Source organism: Vicia villosa, unplaced genomic scaffold (genome assembly GCF_029867415.1).
Source record: "Vicia villosa cultivar HV-30 ecotype Madison, WI unplaced genomic scaffold, Vvil1.0 ctg.000212F_1_1, whole genome shotgun sequence".
Taxonomy (NCBI): Eukaryota; Viridiplantae; Streptophyta; class Magnoliopsida; order Fabales; family Fabaceae; genus Vicia; species Vicia villosa.
Genome location: NW_026705078.1, coordinates 508,653 through 523,540, shown reverse-complemented (window position 1 = coordinate 523,540; position 14,888 = coordinate 508,653). Strand labels below are relative to the sequence as shown.

General features: G+C 36.4%; 1 protein-coding gene across 1 annotated transcript; it reads right to left on the bottom strand.

Annotated features, from left to right (window-relative positions):
• Positions 1-5,904: 5,904 nt before the first annotated feature.
• On the bottom strand, positions 5,905-9,120 carry LOC131625419 (cytochrome b5 domain-containing protein RLF-like). Its single transcript, XM_058896280.1, has 5 exons — positions 8,851-9,120; positions 8,274-8,634; positions 6,875-7,009; positions 6,717-6,767; positions 5,905-6,245 (listed from the first exon to the last, which is right to left on the bottom strand). Exons 1-5 carry the CDS (start codon positions 8,881-8,883, stop codon positions 6,169-6,171), a joined length of 657 nt encoding a protein of 218 aa, XP_058752263.1. The 5' UTR covers positions 8,884-9,120; the 3' UTR covers positions 5,905-6,168.
• Positions 9,121-14,888: the final 5,768 nt, after the last annotated feature.

Here is a 14,888-nt window from a genome sequence, read left to right as displayed (position 1 = left end):
AAATAATCAAACTGCTGTTTTCCCAATGCTTAAGTAAATATATCATCTAGTTGAACATTAGTGGACACATGGTGAGATGAAATGTTGCCTTTGAGAAGTTCATCACGTAAGAAGTGACAATCAACTTCAATGTGTTTTGTACGCTCATGGAAGACTGGATTAGCAGCTATATGTAATGTTGATTGACTATCACAATATATCTTCACGGATCAAGATTGGGGGACACCAAGAGAGAGCAAAAGTGCTTTCAACCATTTGAGCTCACATGTGGTAGTAGCCATGGAACGATATTCCGCCTTAGCCGAGGAACGTGAGACAACATGTTGTTGTATTTTTTGTTTTCCAAGAGATAGGAGAATTCCCAAGGAAAACAATCCATCCAGTGAGAGAGCGTCTAGTCAAAGGACATCCTGCCCAATCCGAGTCACACCAGGCATAAATTTGAAGATCACAATCAGCTTGGAGAAGAATACATTGGCCAGGATTTCCCTTGAGATAACGGACGACACGGAGAGTTGCGTTCCAATGCTCTTCTAAAGGTTTTTGCATAAATTGAGCCAACATATGAACAAAGTAAGAAAGTTCTGGTCTAGTGATAGTTAAGTAGACCAAACGACCTACTAGTCTTCGATACCGATCCGGATTAGAAAGAGGAGTTCCAGTGGCCAAAGGAAGATGATGATTCTGATCTAAGGGAAAACCAATAGGTTTAGCTCCCAACAACCCAACTTCGGTGATGATATCATGTGTATATTTACTTTGACACATGAAAATCCCATTGGAGTTGCGAGCCACCTCAAGGCCAAGAAAATATTTTAAAGGGCCAAGATCTTTCATATGAAAGCATGTGTTCAAGTAGGATTTGAAGGACTCAATTGATTTGTTGTTGTTTCCATAAATGATAAGATCATCCACATAGACTAACACATACAGCTTTACATAGTCACAATGTAGAGTAAAGAGAGAATGTTCAGAGTAGCACTGTATAAAGCCATACCGTAGCAGAGCATTTTTTTAGTTTGGCAAACCAACATCGAGGTGCCTGTTTCAATCCATATAAAGATTTGCGCAAGTGACATACTTGATTTGGTGTAGAGGTCTTGAAACCGGGAGGTAATTTCATATATACTTCTTCATCAAGCTCACCGTGTAAAAAGGCATTGTGAACATCCATTTGGTGAAGTTCCCACCGCTTGGCAGCCGCAACAGCGAGAAATATTCTTATAGTTACCATTTTCACCACTGGTGCAAAGGTTTCATGATAATCTAGCCCCTCAACTTGGTTGTTCCCCATAATAATAGGTCTTGCCTTATAACTCTCAATAGTTCCATCTAAATGATATTTAATCTGATACACCCATTTGCTACCAATAGCCTTTTTGTTTGGAGGAAGCGTTTCTATTGTCCAAGTGCCTTTATTTTCAAGAGCTTCAATTTCCAGCTTCATAGCATCTCGCCATCGAATATTTTTGACGACTTCAGCAAAGTTTTGAGGTTCTGTAGCTGCAGAAACAGCGGCAAAAAATTTCCTGTGTCGTGGTGAAAAGTTAGCATAATTTACATACTTGGCTAAGGGATAAGATGTACCTGAAGGACATGACGAAGCAGTAGAACAATTTGAGGGGCATATCTTAGTGATGGTATTGGTCACAAAGTCTTGCAGCTTGGTAGAAGGCAACTTGATACGATGACCACGTCCCTAATTTTCGACAGTGTCTGTAGCCTGTGGTTCCTAACTGGTTTCGACAAATGATGACATATTATGTGATTCAAATGAAGAAGATCCAGCAGGAGATACAATTGAAACAGGTGTCGTGACACTTGACACATCTTTATCAAGTAATGTTGAAGTTTCAATTGCTGGAATTGAAGGGATTGCAGGTATAGTAGGAACAAGATGAAAAGAATCGTCTTCAATAACATTACTGAAAGATGCACCAGGCAAGATGTGATCATTTTCAGATGAAATTTCAGCAGCAAAAGGAAACTCATTTTCACACAAAACAACATCTCTTGAGTTAAAGAAAACTCCCAGCTCTAAATCATACATACGCCATCCATTGGTGCCATATGGATAGCCCACAAATACACATTTTTGACTTCGAGCAGCAAATTTATCACCCTTATGATGTTGATTATGTGCATAAGCTAGGAAACCAATGACACGAGGGTGCTCAAAAGAAGGATGTGTATCATACAAGAGTTCAAATGGAGTATTACCATCCAAGTTCCTTGTAAGAGTGCGATTGATCAAATAATACACAGCAAGAGCACATTCACCCCAAAATTGAATTGGAAATTGAGCTTGAAAGCGCAAGGCACGAACAACATTGAGAATGTGTCTATGCTTCCACTCTACTCTTCCATTTTGTTGTGGTGTCCCAACACACGAAGTTTCGTGAATTATACCATTGTCGCGAAAATATGTTTTCATGCAAGTAAATTCGGTTCCATTATCACTACGAACAATATTTACTTGTTTATTGAATTGTCGCTCAACCAATGCAAATAATTGACAAATATATCTAGAGACTTCTGTTTTCTCAACAATGAGATAAATCCACACCACTCTCGAGTAGTCATCAACAATAGTTAAAAAATCTAGCGCCACAAAATGTTGAGTTGCGATAAGGCCCCCATAAATCACAATGAATTAAATGAAATGCAGAAGTTGCTTTATTTTCACTAATTGGAAAAGTATCTCGAGACTTGTTTGCTCTAAGACATATTTCACATGATTGGATACATAGATAATTGTTTCTACTAGAACTAACATTCGGAAACATTTGTAGAGCCTTCAAAGATGTGTATCCTAGTCTGCGATGTAACAGGTCCAAAGAAATTTCCTTATTTGTTTTCACTGCAACTTCTTTGACCATCTCTTTAAGATAATATAGCCCCTCTCTTTGTTCACCCGCTCCAATCGGCGTCCTCAAAGTGGGGTCCTATATAAGACAAAACTTATCAATAAATTTAACGGTGTAGTTATAATCTTTTAGCAGCTGGGATACTGAGATAAGATTGCAGTGTATACTAGGCACATATAAGACATTAGTTAATCTTATTCTTTCATTGAGGATCACAATTCCTTCCTTTGTCGCCATTATGTCTTCACCGTTTGGTAGTCCAACAGAGCACTAAAAAATATTGTGCATATTGGTTAAGCATTCCAGTTGATCGGTCATATGATTTGATGCACCTGTATCAATAATCCATGGAAAAAACACTTACCACTTAGCTTCTCGGTTGCACCTACATTGCTCAAAAGACTGACCAATGCTTGCCATTGATCACTAGTAATATTTCCTGGATTACAAAGATCAGAACTTGATGTTTCAAAAGTAACCTCTTCTTTAGATGATTTTGCTTGAGCTACATGAGCCTTAACAGCTCCTCCACGTTTTTTGTTGTTAAAATATTGTTATGGTTTCCCACGCCCGGTTCCCTTACTCTGTCCACGTTGTCGATCTCCCCACCAATCAGAATATCCTATTACCTGAAAGCAACCATCTGAATCATGGCCCGTTCGATTGCAATGACTACATATTCCTCCCTTTTCTTTACGTTTGAAGTTGGACTGCACTGCAAACGCCATGACCTCACCACGATCTTTGTCGTACGGGTCACTGTGTGCAACCGTTCCTCCTGAATCAATGTCGCATAAACTTTGTTCAATGTAGGCAGAGGATCCTGAGCGAGAAGATTGGGCTTTATTGTTCCATAAAGAGCGTCAGCTAATCCCATGAGGAATTGATGGATTTTATCTTCTTCGCGTTTCTTTTGCAACACAGAACTGAGATTGCACTTGCAACGCCCGCACTTGCATGTCGGGATCTGATCGTAATTTGTCAATTCTTCCCACAGCTTCTTCAGTTTCCCCATAGTATGTCACAATGGTCAGTCCTTTTTATTTGCATTCAACGAGCTCTGCTTTGAGCTATTGAATACGTGGTCCATTAACAATGGAAAACCGCTCCTTAATGTCTTCCCAAAGATCAATGGCTACCTCCATATGTAACATAGTTGATCGCAATGAAGGTTTAATTGTGTTCATGATCCAAGAGACCAACAGGGAGTTATTAGTCCACCAATCTTCAAGATCTGAAGATTCCTCATCAGGTTTGCTGATTGATCCATCATCAAAACCAAATTTCTTTCTTGCTCGAAGTGTCGTTCTAAGTGAACGAGCCCATTCGTCGTAGTTTTTTCCTTTAATTGAACCTATGTTATCAAACTCCGAGGATTATCATTGGGAGTGATATCATAGGGAGAGATGGTTTTTCGGACGACTACTCCATCGCCATTGTTGACTGATTTGGAAGATTCCTTCACAGGAGAACTTCCACCTTCATTGTCAGACATGATTTAGATGTTTTATTCTATATGTATAACCCGCTCTGATACCATAATAGAATTGTTCTGAGATGAAAAAAATCATATATTTCATTAAGTCTTCATATGCTATATATAATTACAAGATTGAATGAAATAGCTAATCATTCCAAAAATAATTTCTTAATATTAAAGAACATTGATGCTATAGATACTAAATTGAATATATGTACAGCTGGTACATAATGTGATGTTATGAATAGTATATTGTACTCTTACGACAATATCTTCATGATGTTAGTGGTAATTAATAGCAAAGATATCAATTGCTTGCCTAAAAAACATCTCCACCTCCATTTCGAAATAATGGAAAAATTAAAAAGCTTGAGATTTTCGATATCCAAACCCCCTTACACTTTGGAGACACACTTTATCCCGTTTTATTCAAGCAATTTTGTTTTACTCTTTTGTGCCTCCCCACAGAAATTTACATTGTGCTTTAATAGTTGACTAACTCTGCCTACACTTTCTTTGAAGATTTAAAGAAATATAAAAAAAATAAAGGTAAAAACACTCATAATAGATTCACGTTGATCATGCCACTTTTAGTGAAAATGATCTTTAGGCCAAAAACTGGGTCAAAGCTCCTCAATATTGTCTCAAGACATCACAAGCCATACGAAAAGGGTAGGAGGGTTGCCTTGTTTCAAACGGCTATGAACGTCAAAATCTTCTATGAGACTTCCGATAACCAACACGATTATGGACAAGTAACAAATGCTGCACCTAATCGGCTAATTCACTCAATCCATATATTACAGAACACAAACCTTCTCATCATATAAAATAAATAATCTCAGCAAACTATCGTTCCTTTTCTTCAGAAGACCAATCTCGTTGTTAAGATTAATGACTTCATGGGTAATAATGTACTTGTATAGGCCATTGTTAAAAGGCACAAGTGATACGTATATAATGAATTCTCAACACATTATTTCCACTTAATTTGAGTGTGCCAAAGCTGTGATTTTTTTTTTTGTCTTAACCGTATATTGACGGATAGAGCTTTGACTTAGAGGACAAAAGAGCATAATGAATAAAAAAAATGGTTTTGGCTAATATGCATAAGGATTTACTTATCCAGTATTGAGTATTGAGTGGTGAATATTGAGTAATAACAATTGATGTCTAGAATTTGATCGAAGGGTCCATAATAATCTATGCATGGTGCATAGATTTGGTAACTGCACCCGAAAAAAATGTATTAAGGACTCTCGTATTAAAATGTTAAAATTACTTGTGCATAGATATAATTCCACATGCTTCACGTAAAGAATGTTAGTAATGGCGTACATTATATATACAATTATTTTTATTTTGTATATCAATAGATATAATTCACATGTATATATTGATAGATTTAAGCATATTGGGGGTGAATTGAGAAAATGTCCAATAAATGCTTAGAATCAGTGATGTCCCAAATATACATTCTAAGCACTGTAGTTATGCCTGCTATCAGTATGTAAAAATACAGACAATGAAATATCACATTAACAAAATCAACAATCATTTACTAAATGTTACTCGCATTGCTAATCCAAAATTCCAGATAACAAAAATAGCTGTACTCACCAATAATTGTATACCAAGATCCCATTGGGTTTCTTTAAACAGAACCGAGTATATGTATAGAATTTATTTATTTGTTTCTTATTGAATGATGACTATTTGCCCTATAAATAGAAGAGGGCCCAAAATTAGAGATAATTTAACAGACTTGAGCCAAGGGTAGGTTCATGTGATTATTCATATTATAATATAACTGTTATTTCTTCACTGACTTTCATCTAAAGTACCAACAAGGCATTTCTCCAGTAAGAATTCAGCGTTAACCCAAGCATGGTATTTATCTGTCAAAGGGGGTTAAGGGAAAGACTGCAAGAAATTATTCAAGAATATAAACTGTGTGAAGCATGAGAAATGGATGAAGAAAGCCCACGGAACCTAAGAAACAACTGAAATTTCAACTCCAATTTCTAAATCATATATATTTCGGCGAAAAATAACTGAGTATACATTTGGATGAGCAGTGAGTTTGGATTTTGTTGAAGTGTGGCTTCTGCCAACATCGTGGTGGCTCACTGTGATTTCGCCATTCTCACTACAAATCCAAAAACATGCTAAGACATGAGAAAACATCTAAGAAGCATTTATCAAGCTTAACTACCACACCAAATGCAATGCATGCAGAGATCTTTTCAAAGAGAGTGAAGAAACTAAAACCTATAATTCCAATTAATAGTACATTAAAAAATAGAAACAGACAAATGAAGTAGGCTCACAAACTTAAACAATACAGTAGGGAAAAACAAAAAGGATACTGAATAGAGATGTGCAATCTTTTCCCACTGTTTTCATCAACATATCAACACCTGATTTTTCAACAACAGAAAATGCATATATAATTTTAATGAAAATAGTAACTAGAATAATAATAAAATGTCATATTTGAACATGAAGATTGAGCTGATAGTTGTACCTCCAGGGTGAAACTTCATATATGGTGATATATTGTAAACACGGCCTTTTAATACAGTCCACATTTCGCCTTCTAATTTGTGTTTTCTAACTTCATCCATCGATATAAGTCTCCTGTTTGACTGTCCTTTTAGACCTGGATCAACAGAGATATTGTTAATAAATAGCATCACCTTTTAATCTTAAAAAAAATGTAAAGACAAGAACTATTAAGTTCACAGAAACAATAGCCGAAAACTTGACATAAATATACCATTTGCAAATAGCATCTTTCAAAACTAAAACTTTTTTTGTCAGACATGGAGTTCAGTATAGTAAATGAATTACTATAACTTGAAGTTGAAACAATTTGCACAAATGGGCAAGAAAAATAAGATTATTTTACTTTCGACAGAATGCCAAAATTGATTAGGAAGAGTGGAGAGAAAAGCAGTTCCAATTTAGTCGATGAGATTGAAACCAGAAGTAGGGGTAGACTAATAGAATCCCAAAGGAGAATATGGGCCCAGAAGGTTTGTTAGCACATGTTTTCCAACCCCATCAGGTGGTCAATGTCAATCTATGCTAGGAGGAAGCAGATTGGGAGTTCTGACTCAGCAGGAAGTGAAGGAGCCTATGAGTTGCGTGATGGGTTCTATAATACTGGAATATGAGGGAATGTGAAGGGGGGTCTTTTGGAAAGAAATTGTGTTAGTTATGGAAAGCGAACATTATTCTCTTTGGTAGCTTGGCTTTAAGAGCAATTGCTGTTATCTTAACACTTTCAAAAATAATACATTAGTTGTTTATCTATTATTGATCTGTTTTTCTTCCATTAATTGTTTCTCCAATCTGGGTTTGCATCGAAGACCATTCTTTGATTGAGAGAAAGAAAGAATAGAATGAACTGAACACAAGCCCACAAGTTAAACAAGAAAAGGAAGAAAAACAAAAGGAGTGCGGACAAAGAGGAAGAAAAAAGCAGAAAGCGACTAAGAAATGAAAATCAGATAGAAAGAGACATGGGCATCATGGGTTCTCGGGTGAATTCAACAACCTTGGACAAAAATATATAATTTTAAAGATATTTCGAGGTGCCCATACACACCTATGTCATAACTAAGACCGACCATTGAATTCTAAAGGCCAAATTTGGAGTAGGGTTTAAAGATTATATAAAATACATAACAGGTAGCTTTTGCCAACCATTGGCATTGGTCATCAGCTTGAGTAATAGTATCCTAAAGATTGGAAATTTGGACAGTAAGTGTGTGCAGAAACTGACAGCATGCAGTTAATATTCAAGTTTCAGCTATAATAATCAACCAGTAGCTATTCTTTCGTTCATATACTATTGTCTTCCAAAACTCTTAAGTAATGAGATATTTTTTATTAAAAACAGATCAACAGAATGACTGCACCTGCAAGGTCGGGATGAGTTCGAGTAAGCCTGAGCCAGTCCATTTGACTATAACCCTTCTCAAAAGGAACTTTGGCCCGAACCGTTGGCTTTTTAATAGAACTCTTCTGTTCTGGCAACTTCTGAGGCAAATTCTTAGTATCACTTTGGTTTGATTCAGTTGCTGTGCTGGTTACACTGAAAGACAAAGAACCAACTGTTCCCTCCTTTTTAGAGTTGGAAGAATCATTAACTAAACCATCCTTCCATAAGAAACCGGCATTGGTGTGATTACTACTACTTGCATTTGAGGGTTCTTCCTTTATGGAAATATCAGCAATATTCGAAACAAGCTCCTTAGTTTCCACTACGGGTGTACTGACCTACAGAGTCATATTTTAAATTAGAAGAGTGCATAGTTATTGTTTGCAAACCGTAAGAGTTAAACTTCAATTTACACCTTAATGAAGAGCTTATAGCATAAGCAATTATCATATAAGTGCTTATGTTGATATTGAGGACAAAACTGAGAGTTCAATCTTCTTATGCTAAATGAAATGAAGAAAAAAAAGTATAATTTTAGAGTAAAGAAAATTTACCTGACAAAAAGTGAAATCGTTATCACTGTCCATTTCAAACCACGATGATGATTGCCGGAAGGTAGGATAGGAACAGGATCGGCGATTATGGTGGCGGATCGCAGATCTCCGGCGATTTATGAAGCACGCAATGGATTGAAAATCTTGGCTAGGGTTTCTATTCTGTCGCTGAAGTTATTCGCAAAATATGATTTTATCAATCTTTGTTGCGTGCGAAATTACGGTCTCTGCCGTGTAAATTTCGTTCTGCCGCGAACGCATTGTGCTTTTCGCCTATAATTTATTCGAGTAAAATAGAATATTTTTTTTAAGGGTTAAATTCTATCCATTTTTAAAATAGGGCTAAGTATATATTTTTTTTTCCTATAAATATTTTAAATTTCATTTCTAATCTCTATTAAAAAAATTGTATATTTTAGTCTTATAAAATTTTTATGTATTCAGTTTTTGTCTCTGCTATTTTTAAAAATTTTGACAACTCTTTAATTATTCTTATACTTTTAAATTTTTGAATAATTTTTTTTACGTGTTTAGAATTTTGAATAATTTTTTTTATACATGTTTAGAATACTATAAAATATTTTTTTATCAAATTATAGAATTTTTTAAAATGATTAGAATTAAGTATGATTTTTTAAATTTCAAAAGATAATGATAAAAGTAATGCTAATCTCGACTTAAAAATTAAATTTTGAGTTCCTTTTTTTTCGAGGAGCTTTTAATAATGTTCGAAACATGTCTGTAAAATAATCATTCAAAAATACATATGGTTTAACAGTAGGGACTAAAATTACCTCCATAATAATTTTGTATGGACTAAAACATGTCATTTTTTTAATTGGAACCAAAAACAAAATTTGATAATTTTATAGGGACCAAAAACATATTTAACCCTTAAAACTAATGTGATACACGTGCGTTCGCACGGATACCCGCCGTTTTTACGCATTTGGATTGAGGAAAATAAAAGGTAAGAATAAAAGATTAAATTTGAGTTTAGATGGGAAAAGATATAAAAATACCAATATTAAAAAATTTGAATAGTGAAAATAAAAGGTAATTAAGAAAATAAAGTGTATCATGTTTTAGATTGAATATACATCTAAGGATGAATTTAAGAAATATAGAGGTTCCATTGAAAAATAAAGAAAATGTATGGATTATAACTCATAAAATGAATGGGCTATTTATTGAAAGGCCCATATAACCGAAGTCCCAATAAGAAGAGGACCAAACATGGGTTCATTTTTTTGTTGCGAATTTTCGATTTGTTGGTGAGTACGTGTTTACGGTGATTTCCGGTAAACAACCGCTAGTCCTCCAAACTATCAATATATTTTGGTTACTCGCAGGATCGACTAGATTGATCCAAGGACATGTGTTGAAAAGTTGTCTTTTATGATGATTTGTTTCATACTTTTTGGTTTTGGTTATAATGTGATGATGTAAATCTACGAATAACTACAAAGCAAAACTAAACGAAAATGCAATGAAATACAACTTGGTTAGATAATAATCATAAATGACTTTGACGACAATACAAAGGAAATTAAACTACAAATATGGAAAGACTCAACGAAAAAGTAAAAGAAATTGAAAAGACTTCGATCTGATAATAAGAAGATAAACATATATAAGGTGTTGGTGTTACACGTACATTTCTCAGCGAAAACTCTTTCTCTAACGTTTGATACTTGAGTGATTTGTGAGTAATTTGTACAAAATGAACACACTGGATCCTACCACTAAGACCCTTATTTATACTAATTCGACCCTAACGGTCCTATACTAACGAAACCCCACGTTGCCCATATGCATGCGCTTCTAATCCCTGGGGCTCCACCTGTCCTCCTTGATTCAAACGGAACTTTTCGAATTTCAAACCTTCCCGCTCGAACCTTATTTGATTCGTGATAACGTGTCCTTCGTGAGAATGTATCGAAATACCTTAAGTCTTTAACAATCTTTGTATTTTAAAGACTACTCAAGGCTTCGAAGACTGCCTATCTCGATTCAGCTTCGATTTAGGAATCTTTCAACATATATAATATTCTCAAAAATAGACATTCAAAGCCATTCTTTCTCCGAAACTTAAACCTTCAAAGAATATACACATGATTCGAAATCTCCAACTAACAAATTGCCCCCAATAAATGCTTGTTTCGGAAAACCAATGGAAAGCCATTCATTAACTCCACTAATTAAAATAAAAATAGAGAATTGAAAAGTTTTTTACTAAACCTTTTAAATAAAAGGGTTTCAACGTTTGGAACACTTTCTTTTTTATTCACCACCGTTCCTTAACATCTCCAAACGCAGAAACAAAACCTTTTTCATTCCATCTATATCTCTGAAGAAATTCATCCATGGCGTCCTCCACTGCTCAAAACCCAACGACGGAAACAATAAACGCTTTTTAACCTGTCCATCAACTTCAACGTCCTTCATAAGTGGGAAATCAACAATACATTCCAGAGCCAAATCTAGAAGAAACTCGTGCCATTTACGCCTCTCAGGTAATTATCCCTTTCCTGCATTCTGGAAAAACTTATGCTTTCATGGGCCCTTTACCTGGTCGTGATAATCAACTTCAGAATAAATTCTTTCCTGTTTACTATAAGACCAAGCCTTTAGTTAGTAAAAACAAGATAGACAAAGAGGGTAAACCACTCCTTGCTGAAAGTATTATCGTTGAAGGCGCTTCGACTGAAGCTTCTGTAGTCCCAGAAACAATTAGGTTAGAATATATGACTAACATTCTTAGGGTTTTTAGGGCAATTCCTTTAGCAAAATACCCTGAGCTTTATTACGCTTGGTTGGCTAAAGTTGAGGCCAAAAAGGCTTCGTTTTGGAAAGAATTAGGGATTTATGATTTAATCCAATTATCAAAAACAAGTTTAGAATACAACCAAACCATGTTAGTAGCGTCCATGTATTTCTGGGATGCTTCCCATAATACTTTCCATCTCCCATGTGGGATGATTACCCCAACTCTCTTCGATATAGCCGCTATCACAGGCCTTCGACCAACAGGGGAAAACTTCGATCCTAACTATATGGATACTGATACCATAAAATTTGGTGAGATTAAAGCCACTTTTACTGTGTTTACCACAAAACATCATGACAAAACGGCTGACGAAGTATCAGACGAAGAACACATCGCATTCCTGGCACTCTGGCTTTCGAGGTGCGTCTTTTGTTCCAGATCCCTTCAGGTAGCCAAAAGATATCTCTGTATGGCCAATCAAATCAATGCTAGAAAAAGTTGAACTTGAGCCAACTAATTCTGGGGTATCTCTACGAAAGCCTTGGCGAATTAGTGGACTTCATCAAAGACTACAAGACTGGGTCTTCTTTACTTTTCGCTGGACCTTTTTGGTTACTGCAGTTGTGGCTTAACGCCACCTTTGAAGCTTTTCTCCCAAATAAAGGTGTTGTTGACGAAAAAAGACGCAACCATTCAAAACCGAACAGTCGAGGGAACGAGACTTGCTCACCTAACTCCTCTAGAAGAAGGAGGAAAACTGCATGAAGCCTTTCGAGCATATATCATGATGTTTGCTAAATGCTATCATTTCAGTCCTTTGATGGCTCCATTTGTAAAAAGAGAAGTAGGCCCTGAATGGTTCACGCGAAAATTTCCTGCACATTCTCTAGATCAACAAGCTGAATCAATGGCAGTTTGGGAAGCTTTTTTAACTCCTAAAATGTTGTATCATCGACTGCGGATGACAAAGAGCCATTGTTGCCTTCTCAGCTATCAACCTAATCTTGTGTCGAGGCAATTTGGGCTTGTTCAGCTCAAACCCAAGTGCATGTATGACAAAAGGAGCCATATGTGCCTGCATACCATGCATTCATCTGAAGAAAACTATGCGTCAAAAATTGCCAGATATGTTGGCGTCACAACCCTTTCTCCTATCTCTTTCGAACCTGCATTTTACTCTACTATAGACTTTCATCAGTGGTGGGCAGAATATTATAACAACCAGATCTTCGATGTCGCTGGTCTTTCGCAAGAATTAACTGAGGCTTTTGTTTCGTGCAAGAGCGCTTCCAAAAAGGTACTTCGACGCATATTAAAGAAATTCAGGCTTTCCAAAAATTCTTTGAAACTATCTATAGACCCAATGATCTTAGTCGGACCGTTCGTGAAGGTGCAATTACTTTGCGCGAAAAGTTTTCTAATAAACTGGATAAGTTGAAATTGCCCACGTATGTTCGACCTGATCAACGTTATGAAGTGGCTTTCAAACTATATCCTCCCAAATTCCCTCCACTACCCAGTGCTGACTTTGGTGTGGCTTTAAGCCCTCCTTTCCCAGACTGATTTGTGTGTGGGAATGTCCCCAAAATCCTTTGCGAACAATCCAAAAAACGTGCCGAACGAGTGGTTTCGACTAAGCATATATTGGATAATTTCAAAGGACATCTTCACATAAGTCTCGAGCACGCTAGTGTTCTGACTCCAATACCTGAAGGTTGGGAACTGGATAATCTTCGATTAGAATTTTTTCTCTTTGTCTTTATACTAACTTATTTTGTTTCGCTTATAGCACTGAGCCGAAAAAGAGTTATCAAAGATGCTGCTGCTCGTAAGGTTGCTCCAGCTTCGAAAGACAAGAAAGCAAGTGAAGATGACTCTATAGATACTGGCAAAAAAACTGTGGTAAGTACCTTCGCTCTCTAATTTATGATTTATTATAATAGCATTTAAGCCCATGATATAATTATTTCCAAAGTACCAAGCCTCCACCATTTCCCAAACGGAAAGCTTCGACTACCAGTGCCACAATTGCTTCGGATGATGAGGATGGATCTCCCCTCATACTAAACTGACGGTAAAGAAAAGACAGAAAGTTACCATCTCTTCAACTAAAGGAAAAGGATCTGGGACTTCGAAGCCTACATCTTTGAGTGACAAAATATATTCTGACGAACAACCTCGAAAGATAGCTGGAAACATTCCTGTCGGTGAAAGTCATAATTCGAGCCCAGATAATATCCCAGCAAAGGTAACGAACCTTGTCTTTTATCACTTTACTGCATATTTCATCCTAACCTTTAATCCTGAATTTAAATTTTCTTAAATTTGTAGGACGATGTGGGTACTGCTACCTCCGATCTCAAAACATCAGATTTCGCTATTGATACTGATAATTTTCAAGGTATACTCTTATATTCCTTGTATTTACCAGAAATTTTCTTTCGACAACTTTCGTTTTGATGTGCTGTAACTTTTATGACAGCTATTCCTCAACGAAATTCACTCTTCCTGTCTCCAATTATCGAAGATGATGAACCTTCCACAAATGTCCCTTCCACTGAACATACTGAAGATATTCGCTCCAATGATTCGTCTCCAGTCATCGATCAAAATGTTGTGATGGAAGATAACCCTCAACTATCCAACACTGGTGAAGAAGCTGAACAATCTATGGGGAGTGAGGAAACTAACCCTGAGAATGAAATAAGGGATGAAGCCTCTAGTCAACTTCAACCAGAAAAGGTAGAGAAACAACCCTTTGGGAAGATCGTTGTTCAAGCGACTACTTCGACCAATGCTTCTCCCACACTCTCCTCAGCTGAATTAGAGTGTCTCAAAACTACTAATCCTGCGAGCTTCCTCAAGGCTATGATGAATGCAAAGAGCGTTTCGTCTATCACAAAAGGAATCTCTTCGACTATCTCTGTGGACAACAACGCGGAACCTGACAACCATAATCTCCTTCACAAAATAAAGGAAAAGTTTTTTGGTGCTGACCTTGTCAAAGTACTGAGAAAAGATGCCACCAACTGTTTTGGACTAAAGAATCTTCAAAAGAAAGTGGACTTGCTCAATGTCTCTGAAGAAGTCTCACAGGTGATTGTTTCATTAGGTCTCTTACTCGACCAACTACAATCAGATAATCTTCGAAAACAAGAGGTCAATCAAAAGTTAAGCACGAAAGTAGCTACTCAAACCTCTTCGTGGAAGGCTGCTGGTGAATCAACTGTCAAAGTTGAAACCCTGGAGCTCGAGCATTTGAAGTATC